The following is a 24,672-nucleotide window of genomic DNA, read 5'->3' on the forward strand; positions in this document are numbered from 1 at the left end:
ATATATATACACACACAGTATACGTGTATATATATATATATATATATATATAATGTAAATATTTATATATATGTATATATAAACATAAAGCAAAATAAAAGGAGAGAAATTGAGGGAGATAAAGAGTGATAGAGGGGAGATAGAAGATAACAAATAAAATATGCATAATTAGAAGTACTTATGTAGAAGTAATAATTACCAAATTGATAAAATAAGGATGTTGCCACACAACTTACAAAACCAGCCTCTCATCAGGTGTCAATAGCCAGGATTGCAAGCAAAATAGTGTCTTCATTTATGTGTAAATCACTTCATTTCTGATAAAAAATATTTACATTTTTCGTCTTCATTCTTGTCTCTCCTGCTGCAATTAAGAATATATTTCCCTCATTCATTTTATTGATATCCTTTATGATATTAAAAAAACTTTTTTAGGTGCCAGAGGAGTTTCACAGTGTCATTGTAATTGTTTTTTTTTGGTAACAAATAATACCCACAGGTATTGATGAGCTGCACACCCCTTGTGGAAGCATACTTACTTGATTTCAATGTTTGTGTTTGTATCCATCTGTGTAATCCCAGGAATGCTTCAGTTAGGTCTTCCCTCTGATGTCTGGCTGTCGAGCCCTTGCCCTTTTAAGTCATTCTTCACGTAGATAATGATTAGCACTCCTTAACAGCCCTGGTCACCCTTCCTTGAATCCTCTCTCTAGAATCACTGTCTCCTTTTAGGTATTGTCTTCAGACCTGCATATAATATTCCAAATGCAGCGTTATCATTGTCTTATATAGAGGGATACTGACATCCTCCCCACTTGCAAACATCCTGTAAATCATAGGACACTATATGCTTTTCTGTTGCAGCACGTTCATACTGTATGGTAAAATTCATATCTGATTTTATCATAATCCCTAAGTTTTAGCATGAAATCTAAAATAAAAATTAGTGAGTTAACAGCTGCTGCACATTAAGTAAAATCTCCTGTATATTTGTTGAAGGTAAAAGGTAAAGTGCAGCCATTATCAACCCACTGCAGGATGGAAGCCTCCTCAACAATTCATGCTGAGGGAAATGGACCATAATCTGCCAAGCTGGTCCAGTGCGGGTTGGCAGATCGACCATATTCAGCAGTTAGGGGCTTGAACCCCGGTCTACTCAAGGAGCGTGTGGTATGCACTCCCGCTCTTGACCACTCGGCTATGAAGATTGACTGAAAATATGAGTTTGTATTCCTCACTTAAATTGAAAAACTGCAATGCTGAGTTCATTAGGAATAAACTAATATATTTGTTCTGTTGGTATGAAATTTATTATTTAGTGGCTCTAAATAATAAAGTTATAGCCATTAAATGATAATATTGCACAATATATTTTGAAATTTATATCAGTAGGTATGTTATCATTTGATGTATTTAGAATACATCAAATGATAACATACCTGATGTATTTAGAATACATCAAATGATAATTTTATTTATTTATTTGCAGTTTTCAGCCGTCTTCCTCTCTCAAGCCTGGTATTGATTTAACAGCTAGTACATATATAAATGTCTTTCCTGAAAAGGATCCAAATATTGTTCAAAATCAAGTTAAGCGTCTTATTAATAGAATATCAAATAATAATGAGGTAATATATGTGATATTTTAATAATATATTAATTAGTTATTAATATAGCATTAATAATGAGGTAATGTGCTTTATATTTTCATAATGTATTAATTATGGTGTGGAAAAGGCATATAGGAAAATGGGTTTATGCTGGCTAGGGCTAAAGATCTAACAAGAAATAGGATAGCATGGAGAAAAATAATAAAGTATTAATTAATATAGTACCATTAATTATAATTAATAGTATTAAATTTACATAGAGTACAAAATATATATTTGAATTCAAAATATTTTTCATTATTTTAAGTGAATGTGCCAAATTAATGTTGTATCAAATTTTTGTATCAAGTTGTATCAAATTAATGCTGTATCAAATTTTTGATGATCTTTTTAGCTTACAGATTTGCATATCAGTGACTAATAACCGTGTGGTAATCAGCTCTTATGTAAATTCTAATACTTATTTGATTCTGGAAAAATTATTTATTACATTTGAAAACATTTCAGATGTTTCTATTCTTTATAGTAAGTTGTTGACAAATCCTTTTTCTTTAAAACTATTCAGTGTTTATTTGTAATGCTTGATTGATTATTCAAAAAGTTGAGAGAATAATAATTTTTTTTTTCTTCTATATTCAGAAAGTTTTTTTACTTATGTTTTTCCTTTAGTATAAGCCATTTGTAAGACTTCTACATAGCAAACTAAACCACTCAGCTTGCTTAATTGCTAGCATCAATATGCTACTACCAGAAATAGCATAGCTGAAATAGTAGGTGTGGCAAATGCAGTTGCCACACCTACTAAAAATAGAACTGGATTAATGTAAATGTTTAAGACAAAGGGGACATGGGGAATAAAGTAACTGACAGAAGTTTCTAGCACATAAAAGCAACAAGCAAAAGATCTAGAAGCAGTGTTGGCATTGTTGTTAATGACAGTAATGGCAGTGTGCTACTGCAACAGGATCTAGAAAATTTGGGAAGATGGGCTGAGAAGTGGCAACTGAAGTTTAACATTGACACATGCAAAGTACTGCATATGGGTAGAAGTAACCCCAGAGGAACGTACCAACTGTGTGGTACTACACTTAAGGTGGCAGAAAATGAAAAAGACCTGGGAGTAATTGTACAGTCAGATATGAAGTTTTCGGAGCAGTGCAGACAGGCTGCAAGAGCAGTTCATGGGGTTTTGTCAATGATATATAGGAATTTTGCTAGCAAGGAAAAGGAGGTGGTTGTCCCTCTGTATAAGGCAGTGGTCAGGCCACACCTTGAGTACTGTGTACAGATCTGGAGGCCTCATTTTAGGAAGGATGTAGATTTGCTTGAGCGTGTACAGAGAAGGGCAACAAAATTTGTGAGGGGAATGAAGTGATTAAGAGAGGCTTAAGTTCTGCAAATTGCAGTGGCTGGAGACTAGGCACCTGTGAAGTGATCTGATTGAAGTGTATAAGGCCTTGAATGGGTTGAGCACACTGAATTCTGAAGGGATTCTTCCATTTGTTCAAATTACGAACCTAAGGGAGCATAAATTCAAATTGAGGAAAGACAGATGTAGAATGGATGAGCGGAAATTTGCCTTTAGCCAGCAGGTGGTTAATTGCTGGAACAAACTTCCATCTGTCGTTGTGGAAGTTTATAGGTTAAATATATTTAAGGAGGAACTGGACAACCATTTAGAGGGAATGGTTGTGTGAATTTTTTTTTGGCTGATGCTGGATAAGCTCATATGCTTGCTTTCTTGCATCACATGCCACTATTACTATTACTATCTTCTTATGGCCTAGTGCCTGGCAGATTGGCATAGTGTTTCTCCTGGAAATAATCCTTTAGATTCTTACTCACTTTATTCTTTTATTCAATAACGACTGTTAATTTCTTCTTTCTGGGCTATGGTCAGTCTCTTGCCAACTGCCCTCAGATGGTGTTGATAGCTCTTCATTGTCATTGAGAGGCGCCTCTGTAGCCAGGTGGGCAGGAGCAGCAGTGCGTAGCACACGCTTCTTGATTAGATCGTGATTTGAGCCCATGACCACCAAATACGGAGGATGCGAAAAGGTCAAGGAATGGCCACCGCATATCCCCGGAACAATATGGCCTTAGTTGCTAATGCTCCTAAAAACCAAACAACAACATTGTCATTGCCCTGGTCCTTCTCATGATTTCCCCCAGATTGATTTAGTTTACTTTATGATCCCAAAGAAGTGCATTAGTACTGGAACTGTATAGGTATTTATGGCTCTGTGTTCCCTCGATTTAGCTTTGCTTTTAGTTGGTTGGATGGATGGTTTTTCCCTTTCCTTGTTGGTAGCCATAGGGGGGAGGGAACAGTTCACAAGTGACTTTATCCTGTGCCAAATTGAATGGTATATGTTCAGTGCTTTTATTTGACATCTTAATGTGCTATGGAGGTGGACCTGTTCAGCTTTAGCATGCACCTAGTGATGGGTGTTAGTTATTAGGAGCAGCACCAGATGGCACACTTCCAATCTTGATTATCACTTCGGCTTTTGGGTGGCATATCCAATGAAGCTACTTTCGGAATTCTGCTTCTCACTGTAGTGGCACTCTTAACTGAAGTCAGCCAGTTGGTGCGTTGATGTCATAACCACTTGGCTATCAAACCCCTTTTATTATAATAATAATAATTATTATTATTACAAAACACAGTAGGTGGTCTGATTTTTTTAATAGACCTAGTAACACTACACAAAACTGACTTTTTGTTGGAAATTTATTTTTGCCTCACTTATAAGCTCATCATGCTCTGCATGTGGTGATTGCTGTTCATCTTGCTTATTATGCATGTAGTTTGAATCTGAATCATTCTACTGGTACTTTTATATTGGAATATGATTTTTGAACTGAAGGGTTATCTCTTTTCATCTTGATCTCTCACGTGTAGTGAAATTTGCTTCCCTTTCTCCTTTTCTTTTAATTTTGTAATAACATATCTAACTAAATCTCAAGAAGAATAATGCAAGTTAAATTGTTAAGCAGCCATATCTAACCATGGAAAATTGATTTGTGTTTTTCATGTTTTAATGATATATTGTTATATTATACTAATATGACCAAAATTATTTTACCACACATCAGTAATTGGGAAAAATACTTTAGTTTCAAAATTCCTCAGCCATTCTGGACATAGTTTCTACCAACTTCCAGTAAGTGTTATTTGAAATTTGCTTCCATTGCTTCTGCAAAGCAGCTGCTTTGGAAGGATGACATTTTGGACTTTATGAACTATGGGACGAACAGTGCTCCAGTTCATCCCATAATTCAGTTCCATCAAGGTCCAGATTCAGAGCCACCCACAAAAAATTCTTGTATGGCTCTCAATGTATATCGTGGTACACTGGCTCGCTAATGCTGACAGGACCCATTTCTATATGCTGTTATAGTGTAGGTAGCACATAATTGTTCAAAGGTCACAATGGTGAACCAACTGTAACAGTATCATAACACAGACTGCCTCCCCTGTACTTTATGGTCATGTGATTAAGCTCTGACAGGAAGCTCTCTCTACAGGCATTCTCCACACCTAAACACCTCCATTGTAATGAAACAGTGAGATTCGTCACTCTATAGCATTTTATGCAACTTCCAACTGGAGTGACGCCACTCCAGATGCAATTTTGCACTGGTGACCATGATAGTTGGCTCATGTGTAGTTAGCTCAGCCTTGTCATTAAACCCAAGGCTATGTAATGTCCTATGGATGATTGACATACTGCTGGATGCTCTTGTAGCCTCTTGGACCTACTTAGCGATGTTTTCTGCATATGATATAGGTGAGCCATAATCTACCCTCTCTATGGTTTGTCATCCTTAATTTCTGAGTTTGTGAGGCTGCACATTTTTTTTATCCTTTAAGTATCACTTTGGTTTGTCATCCTTAATTTCTGAGTTTGTGAGGCTGCACATTTTTTTTATCCTTTAAGTATCACTTGGGGTCTGCCATCTTTAAATCTCCCACAGTGGGTTTCACACAGTTTAAATGAGTTGCATTTGCATGTAAAAAAAAAGGTTACTGATGTGCATCCAACCACCATCTCACATTGAAAGTGTCTCCAAGTTCCAGTCCATTCCTCTACTACCTTTTAATATATTGCTTCTGCAGTACAGGCAGATCCACCAGATTTATACTGGTATATATGAACCAGTATTGATGTGCAAGAGAGTTGTCAGTTCACAATATTTTTGGTCAGTTCCTTCTAATACCTTTAGTCTTATAGTTATATGATATATGTCATTATATTTTCTACATAATATTATGGCCATCTTGTTTTACAGGATGGCTACTTATTTGACCTTCCTGGTTCATACAAGGGACACTCAAAACTTTTTATACCAGTAATAAAGAAACAACATAGTTTTTTTTTTTTTTTCAGTATATGTCCACTTGGTTCTCCATTTTGTGGACAATGAAAAAATATTTGAAAAAAAAGTCTATCTTTGAAAAGCAATTTACAGCTTTTTTGAGATTGTCATCACTTAAAAATGCATACCCACACAAGTGTTTCTTCAGATATCCGAAGAGGAAATAATGGGAGGGGGGATAACCAGGTCTGGACTGTAGGATAAGTGGTTTAACTTCTGGAATTTCTCAAAATATCAATTGCTTTATGGGACTTGTGTACAGTGCATCATCATAAAGAAGCAGGATACCTCATGCCAGTTTCCTCTTCTCTATTCATGGGCCCTCTTAAAATTTTTGAGAGCAGTAGTAGGCATCTCCAGTGATTATTTACTTATGTGGCATGTAGTTTATGAAAATAATTCTTCCCTATGACTTTCCCAGCAGAGAATCGAGTCTGAATTTTTGGGCAGTGGTGGTCCATGGTGTTTCCATTTCACAGACTAGTTTTTTTGCAGATCCCAATGATGAATCCACATTTCATCACTAGTTACAATTCTTGAAAGAAACCCTTGTGGATCTGTGTCATGCATATATAAATTTTCTTCACAAATTTGAGCTTGGCACTGTCTGAAGAGGTGTAAGCATTTTTGTCACCTGGAGAGAACTGATGTTTAATATGGCCAAATGCTCATTGAGGATAGACAGTACTGAACCCCTCAGAAATATTATTGTTTCTGGCAGTCATAGACACTTTAATAGGTTTATCCTGCATAATCAGGCCTTCAATTGTTTGGCACATTTCTGGAGTTCTCACTTCTGTTGGTTGGCCTGAATAGGTCTCATATTCTGTGGATTCTTGACCCCATTTAAACTGCTTAGACCAAAATTTTATTTGATATTCAGAAGGGGTATCATCAGCATAGCTGTCATGCAGTCTTGACTGATGTTTGGCTATTTCCTTTTGTCAGAAATTTGATGTCTTGATGCTTCAGTTTTGTGACATCCATTTTTCCTTTGGTTTATATATTTTCATTCGTTTCTCTTCTTCCATACTTCATTGTATTGAGATGGACCTGCATAAACAAGATACAGACATATATGAGACTATATGAGAATGTGATAAAACTGCGATATTTTTTTTTATATGTGGAGCATATTTATAGTCAAGATAGATAACTTATTGAATGGCCCTCATAAATAGTCACCTGCCTCAAGACTTATCCTGAATTAAATCCCTGTATACCCGATTCAGTTATGTAATAAAATATATAATTGTAGTTATGTAATAAAATATATAATTGTAATTATGTAATAAAATATACAATTGTAATTATGTGATAAAATATATAATTGTAATTATGTAATAAAATATATAATTGTAATAAGTTGTGTAATAAAATATATAATTCTAATAAGCGATTAAACAACACTTCACTTTGTAAATTTTAAAGGCAAAAAATGATTGAAACAGGCTAGAAAGAAAAACTTGGAAAACATTCCAATAACCTAGTTATTTAGAGGACAATTTGACATTTTGAAATACTTGTGGATGTCATTTTCAAGTCATAGCACCCAATCCACATAAGTTTTTCTAAATAAATAAATACAACACATGGTTTCTTGTAACCAGTGTTCTTTCCTAATTCACTAAATTTATTTCATTCGTAAAAAAATACAGCATTTATTAAAACTTTCCCTAATTCAGTTTATTTTTTTTAGACTTGACAATGACAATTTCATAATTATTGCATTATTTCATAGTGATTAAAAATAGCATAACGTATCTTCACCACCTGTCACAGCATATTTTTGCAACTTTTTCACCCTCTTAATTCACATAATTTTTTAATTTTAAAAATAGTGAAGTGTTTTATATAACTAGTTCTATGGTCATTTTATTTTTTCTTCCTCTAGACTTGAAAATAACATCCATAAGGATATTGAAATGCCATCAAATTGGCCTCAGTTGGGTTATGGAATCTTTCTGTAAAATTTTCTTTTCAGCGTGTTTTTCAATAAACTATCATTTTTTTCCTTTAAAATTTATGTGGAGTGCAGTGTTGTTTAATTGCTTATTAGAATTCGTTAATTTCCACATATAAGGACATTGAACTTGACAGTTATACTTGGAACAGAAATTAATAATGAAATTAATTAAAAAGAAAAAGCACTTTCCAAATCTTAGTGTAAATTACTGGTTGACTGTCTGTCTCTGCTTTACTGTTTGTCGCTGCTTTACGTAACATTGTTAGCTAATATGGCTCTTGTGCCAAGGAGAGCAGTGACAGGTTCTGCTAGGCTTAGAAAATTTTAAAGTATTTTTACATGTCTTACTAAATTTATGAAGTAGTTTTCAGTAATGAAATAATTCTACATTAACTTTAAGATAAAAAAAAAGAAAGTAAACAGTGATTTTTTTCCTTTTAAGTTAATGAACAGTGCTATTCCTTCCAATTTTGAAAAGCAATTTGCTGTTCCTCGTCCAGGAAGTCTTAGAAGGGTTAAAAAAGAAAGACAGGTAAGATTAAATTTTGTTTGCTTATAAAAAATATATTTACAAACCATAACATTTGGTTTTGAGAATTTCTGAAATAAGACATTTAATTTTATTTCTTCAGAAAAAACAAAACAAAACTTTTTTTTTTTTTAAGTAATGGACAGACATTAAAATCAGTATAATAAATAATGTAGAAATGCTTTTTTTAGTTGAACAGCAGAGCTAAGGTATGTTACAATGTTAATGACTCTATAAGACACTTTCTGACATAAAAAAAAAAAAAGGTTAAGGACTTTTTATATTTGATTATAATTAACAATTCTATTATCTTTGGTCATGAAGATGCTATTACGAAGGCAAATCCATAAATCTTGCTTCATGACATTCAGAAAACAGTGAAATTATAGAATCAGTTTTATTCTACACTAATAGCCATGGATCTCATATTCTACTAAAGACCATGGAGATATGCACCATGTGCAAAAATATGTAAATTAAAGAGGTCACGTGCTGTGTATGTAGAAAATAATTATAAAGCCATGTGAGTTGGCTAGTGTCAAAATCAGTTCACCAGCAATGGTGAGCAAACAGGATCTCACCACCAAAAGTGTATGAGTGTTGGTATGCATTTAGCAAATGGCAGTGCAGTACAGTGCAACGGTGTACAGTTTCACTGTACCACCTGCTAAACATATATCTATCAAAACCACACTATGACAGAGTGAGGTATTGATCTCTAGAGCAGATTATCAAGTGCAATCAATGCCAGATAATAGAAAAATTAATCTCTGCATTGAATGCAGAAACATTACAATATGTTCGTACCTGCACCACAAACTACATAAGTAAACCTTGCCTGATCTTGGAGGTCACAGCAAATATTAGCATTAGTTGAGGCTTACGATACAAGAAAGTAAGCTTATGCAGCATCAGCCAACAAAATTTTTTTTAAAAATAATGCAAAAAATTGTGCCAGGTACATAATGAGTTTCTGCCACTCAACTCTGGGACTGATAGTGTTACTGATAATGTCACAGCATCAGCCGTTAAAATCATCTTTACTACAGGAACTCATTATGAAACTGGTACAGTAAAATAAAAAAAGTATTGCGGCATTATTTTTATTGAAAAAATAATTTCAGTACAATGAAATGCAATGAATTAAATTTTTCATTGTACTAGTGTACAATGAAATAATTTGTATAAAATATATTATAATAACACTAAAATTATTGGTCTATGGTAACTGAAATAAGATATATAATTTTTACACTCAAATTATTTTAATTCCCGAGTGAATATCTATCACATGTGAAGTGATACAGTCATCACTAAATATCTGATTTCCATCTGCAACTAATTTCAAACAGATACTTCGATCTCATATATATTAAAAGTTCTTCTTTCCATCCTTTAATTTTCTCCATTGGGGGAAGAATACTGTTGTACTTCCTGCAATATAGTATTAGTAGTAATCGAGGCATGTGATGCAAGAAAGCAAGCTTATATAGCATCAGCCCAAAAAAAAAAAAAAACATTCACATATCCATTCCCTCTAAACATTTGTTCAGTTCCTCCTTGAATTTATTTAAGCTATCAACTTCCACAACAACAACAACAAATGGAAGTTTGTTCCAGCAGTCAACTACCTGCTGGCAAAAGGCAAATTTCCATTAGTTGTTGTGGAAGTTGATGCCCCCTCAGGTTCATAATCTGAGCAAGAGGAAGAAAATATCAGACATTTACACTCAGCTCACACTACTCTGAACTCCCATGCCTGTAAAATATATACTGATGGATTGAAAACCGATAAATGGTAAGTGCTATGAATATTTTTCCTTCATATACAATTACATCGACACTACTGTTAGCATGTGTTGTCTTCACTGCTGAACTATACTCTAGGAAGTTAGCACTTAGTAAGATTATTGAGTGTTCCATCTCACCTGCTATAATTTATAGTGACTCCCTAGGTGCTTTCTCTGCCATAAGGCAGAATTTTCTCATCCTCCCATCCTATCCTCAAAGACATTCATTCCCAGTTATTCTCCTGCAGCATGTCCAATCAGTCAATCAGTTTTTACTGGATCCCTGGCCATTCTGACATTCTGGGAAATGAAAGTGCTGACCTTGCCACTAAACATCCTCCACCGGCTCTTTCACAAGATCCACAGGTCCCTTACATTATTAATTAATACTGCTACAATAAATGGTTACAGATTTGGAAAAGTAACACCAATAATAAACTTTACCAGATAAAACAAAATCCAAAGCTCTGGCTCTCTGGCTTCCAACGAAACAGACGAGAGGAAGTGGTATTGGCAAGACTTAGAATTGGACACACTCATCATTCTCGCCTCTTCCCATTATTGGGCAAAAACTCACCTCAGTGTTCATCCTGTCACAGCCAACTTACAGCTCGTCATTTTCTGGTTGACTGTCCTTTACATTCAACTATCTGGTCCAACACATTTCACGATAACTCATTTGAGATGTTCAACCATGTTGAATATCTCAAATTTGAGATGAGGATCTCAAATTTTTAGGAAATGATACAAACATAGAACAACTTTTAGTCTCTTTAAAATGCATTGGCCTATACAGCGGCATATAATTTAACAACTATAAGAATATGGTCATGCAAATAAACTATGAACAGACACAATTTGGCCTCAGTAACCCTTGTGTCACTTAACCCAATACCAACAACAACCATCTTTTAATAATCAGAGATTATTTTGAGTATTTTTGGAATTATTTTTTGTTTATTTGGAATTATTTTGATTCTATAATGATTGATCCTTTAAACAAAAATGAAAGAATAAATAGTGACCTCTGTCATATTCTTGTCAAAAGCCAACTTAAATCTTATCAGAACAAAGAGGTGGCCCCAGGATCATTGCAAAATTTGAGTCTCAGATCTTAGAACATCCCCCTATTCTGATCTGGCTATTTGAGGTTTTCATACACTTAAAAATCATTTGAAAGGGTTTTGAATGCTTGTACAACATTGAAACTTTTATTGAAAAAAAATGTGGATTACAGTTAAAATTAATTTAAAAAATTTCCTATCTAATGTGTTGTTTTTTTAATAACCATAATCATATATAATTGGCTATATCAGTATGTTTCTACATTCTTTATTAATTTATTTACAATCAAACAGTAAATTTGAAAAGTGAATTCTGGTTAGTACATGATACTTGCTTACAGCGTGCCTATTAAAAAGAGAAGAAATGTTGATGATGGTTGGTATTTGCAGTGATACTATAGCAATATAGAGGAGGAAGTTTAAAAAATCATAATTTAACTTGAAAAAAAAGAATTAATATGATATTTAATATTATATATACTTCTTTAATTTTAATAGTATAACAAATTTAATTATATTTATAAAGTAATATTTAATATAAGTTATGAATTAAATAAATCAGTATGTAATAAAATTAATATTACATAAATTAATATTAAAATATCATTGCACGTGTCAGACATAGCCTCTTTATTATGTGGCTGTGAGCAAATGAAATTGTGACAAGAGATCATCATTTGACGTCTCAGAATGAGATGTCTCTGATGAGTTGTTTTATGAATAAGCAATGATTTGTCAAATTCTGCATGAAAATTTAAGGAAAAGGACGGTCTGTGCAAAATTTGTGCCACCCAGTCTCGTGGATGAGCAGAAGCAATGAAATGTCATCATGCAAAGACTTCTTCCAGACTTGTCAAGAAGGTCCTAATTTTCTTGTCATTCTTGTCATTCATTCAACACTGTCATTCTTCTAAAACATTGTTTTAGAAGAATGACAGTGTTGAATTGTCCTGGCGAGCATTTAATCCTTTCATAAATGCAATGGCAGAGTAGGAATAGCAAAAAATGTCACAATGTGAATGGAGAGTATCTAAACCATTTACGATCTGAGGTGATCTGGGACACTGAATCAGAACGTGGCCAGTATTTCTCTTTATGTACTACATGCTATATTGAAATAGCACAGCAAAATTTCAGCTGCCTCTTATTGTAAATTGCCCAAATGTATTGAATGTATTTTCAATGGAGATGGGTGTTGGATGTTTCAGTATGACCCAGTTTCAGTGGACTTCAACATCATCAATCAAGGCCCAGAATTTGTAATTATGTAATCTTTTTGCTGCTATTATTTATATATATATATATATATATATATATATACAGTACTCTTAAAAATATTGCCCCCCCCCCAAACACCTGTGAAATTGCTGGCAGAGTAGGAATAGCAAAAAATGTCAAGGAAACATCAGTAGCAGCAAGTGGGGGTCACACAGTGTAGAACTTTGGAAGCAGTTGAAAATTGAAGCCTTTATGATCATCTGTTGTTCCCTTCTCTATTTGAATTTTCAAAAGTCATTTGTTGCTGATATTGGGAAAATATGCAAGCACAAGGATGATACAACAATCAAGAAATGATCCAATTGCCAAGAATACCTGCAGAGAGGGATCAACCATTCCCAAAGCGAGTCACTGAGTGAGTTAGTTCAGCATTCCATTAGGTGTCTCTGCAAATAAACAGCAAATAGACAGAAACAGGGATATGCCATTCAGGTTTATCTAGAATCCTATGAACAATTCAACAACAACTTGCTCCTCAAAAAATGTGCTTAATTGTGTTGCTTTGTGGCTCATGGCATCAGTATGGTGCTATGTGCATTTTCAAAGAATTTCTGCAGTTTAGGTAGAATATAGTTGTCCAAAATGTCAGCGTAATTACTATGCTGTGGCAATTCTTTGGAAATGCATGTAGCAGCATGATAATGTCCCTGAGCTATAAAGCCACACTAGTGTCACATTGTTTTAGAAGAATGACAGTGTTGAATTGTCCTGGTGAGCATTTAATCCTGGCATAAATGCAATGGCAGAGTAGGAATAGCAAAAAATGTCACAACGTGAATGGAGAGTGCCTAAACCATTTACGATCTGAGGTGATCTAGGACACTGAATCAGAACTTTCAGGCCAGTATTTCTCTTTATGTACTACATGCTATATTGAAATAGCACAGCAAAATTTCAGCTGCCTCTTATTGTAAATTGCCCAGAAAGTATTCTTGAATGTATGCTGATTGAACATCTTTATATAGATGTTTAAAATAAAATGATGGCGGTGTTTCAAATAAAACTGTATATTAGCAGCAAAGCATTGTTTGTTCTGCTTAAACTAAATAAGATAATTCTCTGTATAGAAAAATACCTCATTTAATCGAAATGTACCTTGTAAGAAGAGAAGGCTGTCATAATTTAATTGTATTTATATGAAACATTTATTGTAAATCAGTTAATGTAATTTAAGATGATTACAATTTTAGAAAGAAAAGGAAAAATCAAAGGGACCAAACTGGTATAACCTACCTGCAACTGAATTAACAGAAGAAAGGAAAAATGATCTTATGGTTCTCCAGATGAGACATGTCCTTGATCCAAAACAGTTTTATAAAAAGAATGACCATAAGGAGTTACCCAAATATTTCCAAGTAAGTATTACTAGTCTATAAATGATAATTTCTGAGATACACACCTTGGGTTTTAAAGTATTTCTTAACTCCTTCCATGTATAAAATTAATACTATTATGTAGAGTGCTTGAAAAAATAAAATTTAACACTTATATGAAAGGTTATAATTTTATTAAAAGGTAATGGTAACGTTTTATGAGAGGTTCAGCATGTTCTCCACAAAAATTCCCATAGGTTATATTGCATTCAGATGCCTTCTCTATTGTTTCCACTCAAGTGCCATGATATTTTGTAGTTTGTATTCCATAAAAATATTTCATGACATAAATTTATGAACATTATGAGGTGTCATTTGTTATAAATCTATTTGTGTTTCTAAATTAGGTTCTCTAAATGTGATCCATTTGCTTGTCTGAAATTCAAGTCATTTTCTTTGACCACTGTTTTAGTGTGCAGTGACAGTATTGCTCCTTTCATTTATCTGTATTTCATTGTTTATACTGTTTATAACCAACAAAGTGATTGCACTTTGTTGGTTGTAAAAACTTGTGCCAATCTGGTGCAGATTGTTAGTTTAAATGCAATACATAAATGTGAAAATCTACTAGAGGATTGAGATCTTGCAGGCACTTAAGAAAGCAACTTTTTTCAGCTAAGAGCTTAGAGGTGATAGACTGTTGAAAGTTTATAGAGTCACCTTTTCTTCCTTCCCTCTGGAAATGTAAGCTTGTGATGAAAAAAGTCTTTTCACATGGTTGTATTACTCATACGCATAACCAACTCCACCTTTTCAAGAATTTGAAGCGCTGTTTATTAAGTAGAGGAATACCAAGCCAGGTAGTGTGTATGAGAGAGAGACAGACAGACAGAAAGACGTTTGGAAAGTCTCTGTCAAGACCGATCTCTTTCATTTGTCTGTATTGCACTGTTCACTCTGGTGTTTGATTGCATTTTGTTTGTTGTAAAAACTTATGCCGATCTGGTGCAGCTTGTTAGTTTAAATGCTGGTACATAAATGTGAAAATCTAATAGAGGGTTGAGGTCTTGCAGGCACTTAAGAAGTCAACTTTTTTTGGCTATAAGCTTAGAGGTGATAGATTGTTGAAAAGTTATAGAATCATCCTTTTTCCCCCTCTGGAAATGTAAGTTTGTAATGAAAAAAAAGTCTTTTCATATAGTCTCTTAATTAAAAGTCTGTCTTTTCAGTTTGCATTGAAATGACTTTCTTATAAGGTGTGATCAAAACATTCAGGAACTGATTTTGTATCTTGAAGTTGTGGTGTCAATAGTAAGTTGAAACTTGTTGCAACATGTTTAGTGACTCATCTCGACATTGTAATGCATGATAACCCATTTATATGCAGTCAGTTTGAATTAGTATGTATTTGAATAGAAAGTGTTTTATGCATTACATCACATTTTACAATGAATGATTTTACTGAACAACAAATTGTATTAAATTTGTTTCAATTTTTTTTTTTTTTTTTTTTTTTTCCTTTTCTCTTTCACTCCTTCAAACTCCTGTAGAGGCCTGTCATCAGTCTGAAATTCGGTGTTCCTAAAAAATGGAACCTTTGGTAGTTGCTTGCATTGTCCTTGCTGTCAAAATATCAGTGATATGGGATATTTATTTTATCAAGTGTTATTCACCATCGAGCACATCAAACTCTAGTTGACCTGTAGAGTATTAAAATTCTGCAGATTATAAAGACCACATACATGATTCCATTCAGTGTAAAAACACTGAATGGGATCATATTTTCTTGAAAACGTCATATTTATTCACATTTCGCCCTGATTTTATTATTATTTTTTTTATTTGAGTTTAATTTTACTGTATTCATCTATTTTACTATAGGATATTCTTACTATAGCATAAGAATTTTGTAAGAATATTCTTACTATATTCTTATTCTTGTTAACAATTTTAAGTGGTTACTATTAAACATTATTATTACTAGCCTGCAAAAATATGTTTGCGCATAAATGAGGCATGATCAGAAAAGTTTGGTGACTAAATTAATATGTGGAAATGATGAAGTTTGCTGGCTTACTGAAAAATAGAACCGAAAGGGAAAAAAAATATATTTAAAATCATATCCCATGTTGTTTTGATGTGGAATTTATTACTGACTTATTTTTTTTTTTACTGAAAATGATAACTTACGAAAAATGCCATGTTTTTCATCTACACTGTACACTTTAGTCATCATTCACATTTATTTAAGGCGCAATATGGCCTGAGCCATGTTTTTTTGGCTATAAGCCGAAATAATGTTACCGTCCTGAATAAGGTAAATGTTGGAATGGTAAGATGTACACTTCATATATAGATGTAAGAAAGGAAAGGAAAAAACTGATTCCAGTAAATAATACAAAGGTCTTTGAGATAACAGAAGAGGAGAAAAAGCACTATGTACTGGAATTTAAGAACAAGTTTGAGCTTCTGCAGACTGCTCAGGACCAAGATATCAACGAGGAATATTACAACTTTCTGAAAGTCATAAAGCCCAAGAAACCTATAGGGAAAAAGAAATCCAAGAAAGAAAAATTATTAGTCAAGAAACATGTTATGATGAACCGAAGGCGACAAATGAAGAGCAAGGTAAACACTGACAAGGAGAAAATTGAGTATACCGAGTTATGCAATGCCATTAGAAAGAGACTCAGAGAGGACATAAGAAGATTTAACACAAGAAAAGTAGAACAAGCATTAAGGGAAAACAAAGGACTTAAATCAACAGCCACGAGCAGTAATATAGAAAGACAAATGATACTGAAACTGAAGAATAGCAATGGTGTACTTATAAATAGCAGAGAAGGCATAATTCAAATAGCAGAAGACTACTATAGAGAATTATACAGGGAGCGAGGAAATGATGCCAGCAGTGGGGAAGATGGATCGCAAATTAGCAACACATATGACATACCCGATATTCTTCCTGATGAGGTAGAACATGCATTGAAGAAAATTAAGAATCAGAAAGCCCCGGAGGAAGATGAAGTTACTGTAGAGTTGTTAAAATTGGGAGGAAGAGACATAACACAAAAACTGGAAAGGCTCTTCACAAAATGCATTAGAAAAGGTATGACCCCTAAGCAGTGGAATAATGCAATCATAGTTTTGCTGCATAAGAAAGGAGATAAATCAGAAATTGGAAATTATAGACCAATTAGCTCGTTATCCCACATCTACAAGTTGTTCACAAGGGTCATTACTAACAGATTAGAAAGAATACTTCATGAGAATCAACCAAAAGAGCAAGCTGGCTTTAGTACAGGATTCTCAACTATGGATCACCATCATGTAATATCACAGCTAATGGAGAAAGCAAATGAATATAAAACACCATTATACCTGGCATTTGGGGATTATGAAAAGGCATTTGACTCCATACAGCATAAGGCAATGTTTCGGGCACTGGAAAGACAAGGCATAGATACTCCGTATATTATGATTTTGAAGAAAATATATGAGAACGCTACCTCCTTTATTAGACTAGACAAAGACAGTAGGAAATTTAAAATTGAAAAAGGAGTTTGACAAGGAGACACAATATCTCCGAAGCTGTTTACTGCTGCCCTTGAGGAAGCTTTCAGAAGATTAGACTGGTCGCAAAAGGAGTCAGTGTGAATGGAGAGTACCTAAACCATTTACGATTTTCAGATGACATTGTGGTCATAAGCCACGATCCCAAAGAATTAAGAGGAAAATCTTAATCAGTTATGCACAGTTAGTAAGGATTTTGGACTAAAGATGAATACGGCTAAAACAAAAGTAATGATGAACAAGTATGCCACAGAAAGGGACATAATGATTGAAGGAGCAGTAATTGAAAAGGTGGAGTCATATACTTATCTGGGACAAGTTATTAGCTGTAATAATGATAAATGGCTGGAAGTCAAGAGAAAATAAATTTTGGATGGATAGCATTCAGGAAATATAGTCACATACTGAAGAACAATATCCCATTTTGTCTGAAACGTAAAATAATGAACCAATGTATACTTCCCACCATGACTTATGGAAGTGAAACTTGGGCACTCACCAAAAGAATGGAAGAGAAGCTAAGAACTACACAGCGAAGAATGGAACGAATTATATTGGGAATCAGACTGCTAGATAAGAAGAGAAACACGTGGATTAGGCAGCAAACTCAAGTAAAGGGCATTCTTATCAAAACGAAAGAACTAAAATGGTCTTGGGCAGGACACATAGCTCGAAGACATGATGACAGATGGACTAAGAAAATAACAGAATTGTACCCAAGAGGAGCTAGAAGAAAACCTGGATGACAACAGCGGAGATGGATAGATGAAATTCATGAGTTTGTGGGTAGTAAATGGATGGTCATTGCACAAAACAGAAGGAACTGGAAAGTTGCTGGAGAGGCCTTCATCCTGCTGTGGATTGAAAATGGCTGATGATGATGGCCTGAGCAGCCCTTGCGCCAAAAATAACAATAATGTTTATTTAGACCAGTGTTTCCCAAACTGTGTTCCTCGAGATGTGAACAAGTTCTCTGCAAAAATTCATAATTAATAATTAAAAAAAAATAAAATAAATTTTGCATATTTGTAGCGTACGCCACTTTTGTATCATTATAATTTTTAACATAATTTTTTTTCAGTTATACTCGACTAATAAAAATCAGATAGACAGATAGATTAATATACATAGACTAATAATCAGATAGACTGCAGAACACTTTATTTTGGCAGACTTTACATAGAGAAGTATGTGTAGAGGTAATGACATCTATGAAAAAGTAGCAATGTAGTGATCTAATGTGCGATTTAGCTTGGGGTACATGGGTTGAAGGAGAGGAGGAAGTGAGCCGATATCATAACTAAACTCCCTTCCTGGTATAAATTTTTTTTGATAATTATCAATATTTCAAAATACTATATTATTATTAAAATAAATTACCATGGATTTGTGGTTGAAAAAAGGAACTTTAAAATGAGAAGCGAGCACTTCTAGTATTACAGCTGTGATTAATGAAAATGAACACAATATTGTCACATTTCGAAGCGAGGATGAATAATTATAGCCTTTTGTTCCCCAAAAATCCGAAGTGAAACAACAGGAACTAACTAATAAAAGACCAAAATGAAAGTATGATGACAGTTATTTGAATTTTCGGTTTTACATGTGTTGGAAATGAAGATGCTCCTGATGCACAGTGCGTCTTATTTAATAAAATATGAGCAAACAGTTCTTTGGCTCCCGCTAAACTTGTGTTTCATAAGTGTTCTGTAAGTATATTGTGAAATGAAAAGTGTTCCGTGACTAAAAGAGTTTGGGAAATGCTGATTCAGACTGGTACTATTGTAACAGGGTTAACATGTGTTGACTTCCAAAATAAAGAGGGATCACCACATAAGAGGGTTTACAATGGCCTTATACATTTGCATATGTGCAAATGTATAATGGCCATTGTAATCTTTAGTGCATACTAATTCATATAACATAAATATTAATAGCAACACTGCATATTTCATTAATCCTGTTAGTTTTTCAGACACTGAACTTGGAAATATGATTTTATTCACTGAAAACATTGCAATATTATAATAACATTAGCATGAGAAAGCATTTCAGTTGGAGTGAACAAAAAAAAATTGAACAGTATTTTGCTTTAATTCTTGTGCCATTAATGACTTTGGATGAAAGTGTATTCTTTTTGTGTTCAGTTTTGCTATAAAAAATTTACAGAATTGGCATTTGGACTTTTGTTCAAAATGCCAGAAAATCAAATCTACTGCTGAACTTATGGAATCGAATCATCAATCCTGTAAAATGTTTACTATGTTTATTGTGGATGGCTGTATTCTCTTTTATGATGTTTGTAAAAAGAATGTTCCATCCATGCAGAAAAAAAATTTTGCATCGACCCACATGGGAAAATAACATCACATATTTTGGCCAAAAAAAAAAGCAGGCAAAAGTTGCCAGATTAGTTGCTTTTAATTAAGCATTGTACCTCGGTAGAAGAGAGTAATGACTTAAAAGGCTGGGTCCCTCTTGCTTTGGTAAGCAAACCTGCTCAAGTTAAGAGATCCAGTTTTCAAACAGTTTTTGAAAAAATATTCTAAATCAAAATATTCTAGATAAATCTACCTTTGAGGAAAAATTATCTTAATGCTATTTATGATGAAATTATTCACAGAATTTGCCAAGATATTGGATGAAAGGTATATTTGCTGATGAAATGGGATATATTCTTGTGGCAATCATATTGTGCATCATTTAATATGTGGGAAGTTAAAAGCAGAACCTTCTCATCTACATTTGCTTTCTTGTAAAAGTTTTTGAAAATGTGAATCACTTCACAGGCAAAATCTCTTGCAAGATTTGTGAATGATTCTTTGCAGTTATTATGACCATATCAATCCATATTCCATTCAGTTCTTTAAATCTTGCATTACAGTGTACCAAGTAATATCAACTTGTTAAATTACATTTATAATCTGTGTAGGCACAATATCCTGCTCAAATTTGAATTCAAAATCATTGCCACCTTAGTTTTGTAATTGGGGAACTGTTCAGGGATTTGAATTTTGTAGTTTTTTATCATAATATTCCAGTAACAAATTTTTCACATGGGAAAGGTGTAAATAATTTACTTATTGGAATAAAATGGATTATAAATATTATTTATAGATAAGTTTGTCTAATAAACAGATTAACTGGATTTCATACTTTTATTAATTTAAATTGTTTTTGAACATTTTATAGATAGGAACTGTCATTGAGTCACCCATTGACTTTTATCATGCTCGTATCCCAAAGAAACAAAGAAAAAGAACAATTGTTGAGGAATTATTAGCTGATGCTCAGTTCAAACAGTAAGTAAAGATTATAAAATATTCAGCAGACTTGTAATATTAATTTAGTCAAATTAAAAGCATGATTATTCTCTGCTGAGTGAACAAAGCTAAGAGTTTTTTTTTTTTTCTCTTTGTTGAAGAATATTTTTTGTTAAGGGGAAGTCTTGTCTGACCAATTTGATTGGATACTATGATGTGGTCACAAAGAAACTGGATGCAAAAAATAATTTTGATATCGTGTACTTGGATCGTAGGAAGGATTTTGATTCTGTTGCACATGGAAGACTGCTGCACAAATTGGAGCAGTATGGCATTGGAGGCAAATTGCTGCTATGGATAAAAGGATGGTTGGGTGAGAGAAGACAGAGAGTGGTAATCAATGGACATTGCTCTTTGTGGACTAATGTTATTAGTGGAGTCCCTCAGGGTTCATTGTTGTTTTCTGAATTTATAAATGATATCGATGATGGTATATCAGGCTTAATGTCCAAGTTTGCAGACGATACGAAGGTTGGCAGGGTTGTTAAGGACACTAATGACAGTACGCTGCTGCAATGGGAACTAGAAAAGTTGAGCAGATGGGCTGAGAGGTGGCAAATGAAGTTTAACATTAACAAATGTAAAGTACTACATGTGGGAAGCAGTAACCCCAGAATAACGTATCAACTCTGTGTTACTACACTGATAGTGGTAGAGAATGAAAAGGACCTGGGGGTAATTGTGCAGGCAGATATGAAGTTTTCTGAGTAGTGCAGACGGTCTGCAAGAGTAGCTCATAGTGTCTTGTCAATGATGATATACAGGAATGTTTCTAGCAGGGATGAGGAGGTGATTATCCCCTTGTATAAGGCAATGGTCAGTCCACACCTTGAGTACTGTATACAGGTCTGGAGACCTCATTTTAAGAAGGATGTAGAGCTGTTGGAACGAGTACAGAGAAGGGCAACAAGATTAGTGAATGGAACGAAGGGTTGCTCTTATGAAGAAAGGCTTATGTTTTGCAGATTACAGTGTCTGGAGACTAGGCATCTGCGAGGTGATCTGATTGAGGTGTATAAAGCCTTGAATGGTTTGAGCATGCTCAATATGATGGGATTCTTCCTCTTGCTCAGAATAATCATCTGAGAGGGCATAAATCCAAATTGATGGAAGAGTTGTAGGATAGATGTGCAGAAGAGTGCCTTTAGCCAGTGGGTGGTTGATTGCTGGAACAAACTTACATCTGTCATTGTAGAAGTTGATAACCTAAATAATAATTTAGGCTATTAACTTCCTGTAAAGCTGAGCTGGACAGGTATTTGGAACGAATGGGGGGATGAAATGGGAGCCGTTTTTTTTTTTTTTTTGCTGATGCTGCATAATCTTGCTTTCTTGCATCGTATGCCTCTACTAATGGTAATATGATAATTTTTTAAATTTTATAAATTATTTATTAGTGACCACATAAATTTCTTCACCATAAATTTATTTATGAAACAAGCATTAGACGTGGAATAATTAGCTCTATAGACTGAATTTTCTTATAAACTGATTAAAAAAATGATTAAATATTGTTATTATGTTGATAACAGAAATTGTGAAAGTAATTATTTAGACGTACTGCTCATCTTGCTATAATGCACCATCTTACAGTGCACATTTCAAATTACATCTATATTTGAGACTTTATCTGCCACTATTTGTATGAAAATTCAAAGTTACGTGCAAGAAAAATTTGACATTATGCAACTGATACTCTTTCTTACCATTGTAGTTTCAGTTTATGGTTGCCAGTGAGTGCCTGTTGCATATTTTTATTTGTTATATATTTTATTCTGAAATTTATATACAGTTCCTCTATGTACATATTCTTTATTACCCTTACTATAAACCATGGGTGCAAAAGAAGATGGTGTGTCAAAAAAAATGGAAAGCATTAAATCTTGAAATAAAATGGAAACTTCTTTAAAATTTTGGTAAAAACTTTAAAGAAGTTGTGTACTCAGAAAAAAACTGGATGATCTGATGGTGGTTACAGATTTATTTTAGAAAGGGGGGCAAGCAAGCTAAGTAACCATCCTTATCTTTCTAAAAAAATACAAGAAGATTCTAACCTCCAAAAAAATTAGCCATCTAAAATGAAACAATGTTTGTTATGTACATTTTATTTCAATACTTTTTTAATAACCTGTAGTTTTAATATGTTATTTAATAATCATAGTAGTAGTAGTGGAGGCATGTGATGCAAGAAAACAAAGTTATGCAGCATCAGCAAAAAAAAAAAATTTCACGCATTCATTCCCTCTAAAGGTTTGTCCAGTTCCGCCTTGAATTTATTTAAGCTATACACTTCTACAACAACAGATGGAAAGTTTGTTCCAGCAATCAACTACCTGCTGGCTAAAGGCAAATTTCCACACATCTATTCTACAACTGTCTTTCCTCAATTTGAATTTATGCCCCCTCAAGTTTGTAATCTGAGCAAGAGGAAGAATCCCATCAGAGTTGAGCACCTCAATCAGATCACCTTGCAGGTGCCTAGTCTCCAGACGCTGCAATTTGCAGAATTTAAGCCTTTCTTGGTAAGAGTACCACTCTGTTCTCCTCACCAACCTTGTTGCCGTTCTGTATACTTGCTCAAGCAACTCTGCATCCTTCCTAAAATGAGGCCTTCAGAGCTGTACACAGTACTTAAGGCGTGGCCTGACTATTGCTTTATACAATGGGATAATTACCTCCTTTTCCCTACTAGCAAAATTCCTGTATATCATTGTCATTATTAATAACCCATAACCTGCTCTGGGAGCCTGTTTGCAATGGTCCTCAGAATACTCCATATCTGACTGCACAATTACTCCCAGGTCTTTTTCCCATTTTCTACCACCCTAAGTGTAGTACCAAACAGTTGGTATATTTCTCAGGAGTTACTATGTATTGATAAAAATAAGTTTCAAACTGGGGGAAAGTATTGAAATTTATAGCTATATGGAACCTATCCCAGATGGCTGTATTAAAATGTACATGTATAGCATGTGTATATGCACTTTTTTTTTTTTTTTTTTTTTTTGCAATGTATGTCACACAAGCAGGATCAGCTGTATTTATTTAGAAAAAAAGTCACAGTAATACATTATAAGCCATATGAACACTTTTCCATCCTGACCAGTATTCTGAATTAATGTTGACCAAAAAAAGGAAAACAATAATACGAGTAAACAAAAGATCATTGAAATAGGCATGCGGATACTTTATAAAAGCTTAGTAATTTGTTGGTACACTCGGGGTGGAGTAGACCAACAAATTTAATTATGGCCTTTTACCTGTTTAGTATGGGGTGTATTAAATATTGATGTAATCATGACCTTGTTCGGGGTACCAGACATGAATAGTGGTTTTTGGGGTGATTTTCTATCCCATAACATGAAAGTAGCATTCTATTTTTTAATGAAAACCCTGAACACAATAGGTATTGGAACCTGTAGTATTTAGTACCATTCATTGGCTGAAGGTTGAGAAGACTGATGATGCTGGTTTGGAAGAGAGAGAGAGAGAGAGAGGGAGCAAAATTCAGAAGAACAGTGCCCATGGAATTATCAATAAAAAAGGGTATGCAGCAGAAGCAGAATATCTAGGAGACAGAGAGTGGAGCGACTCTGTAAGAGACTGGTCATTAATTAACTTGACTGCCCTCTTTTGAATGGAATCTAGAAGCTTGAGACGGTTTTGGAGTACCAACCCAGATGTAGGAACAATATTCCATGGTAGGATAGGTTTGAGATTATATAGAGTAAGTAATTGTTTGGAAGAATAGTAACACCAAGAGTGAAAGAGAAAACCCAGTTTTTTAGCTGCAGAGGCAGCAGTATTTGGGATATGCTTATGCCAAGAGAGATTAGAAGTCAG

At 34.0% G+C, this 24,672-nt stretch overlaps 1 protein-coding gene across 1 annotated transcript in view; it reads left to right on the forward strand.

Moving 5' to 3' along the window:
• The window catches only part of LOC150087816 (deoxynucleotidyltransferase terminal-interacting protein 2), a 76,450-nt gene that overhangs the window by 28,119 nt on the left and 23,659 nt on the right, over positions 1–24,672 (forward strand). The window contains exons 3-6 of the mRNA XM_090369926.1: positions 1,490–1,628; positions 8,402–8,491; positions 13,811–13,975; positions 20,699–20,808. Coding sequence (XP_090226052.1) covers positions 1,490–1,628; positions 8,402–8,491; positions 13,811–13,975; positions 20,699–20,808 — 504 coding nt within the window. The remainder of the gene's footprint in view (positions 1–1,489; positions 1,629–8,401; positions 8,492–13,810; positions 13,976–20,698; positions 20,809–24,672) is intronic.

This window comes from Mastigoproctus giganteus, chromosome 3 (genome assembly GCF_048544385.1).
Source record: "Mastigoproctus giganteus isolate SK-2022 chromosome 3, ASM4854438v1, whole genome shotgun sequence".
NCBI lineage: Eukaryota > Metazoa > Arthropoda > Arachnida > Uropygi > Thelyphonidae > Mastigoproctus > Mastigoproctus giganteus.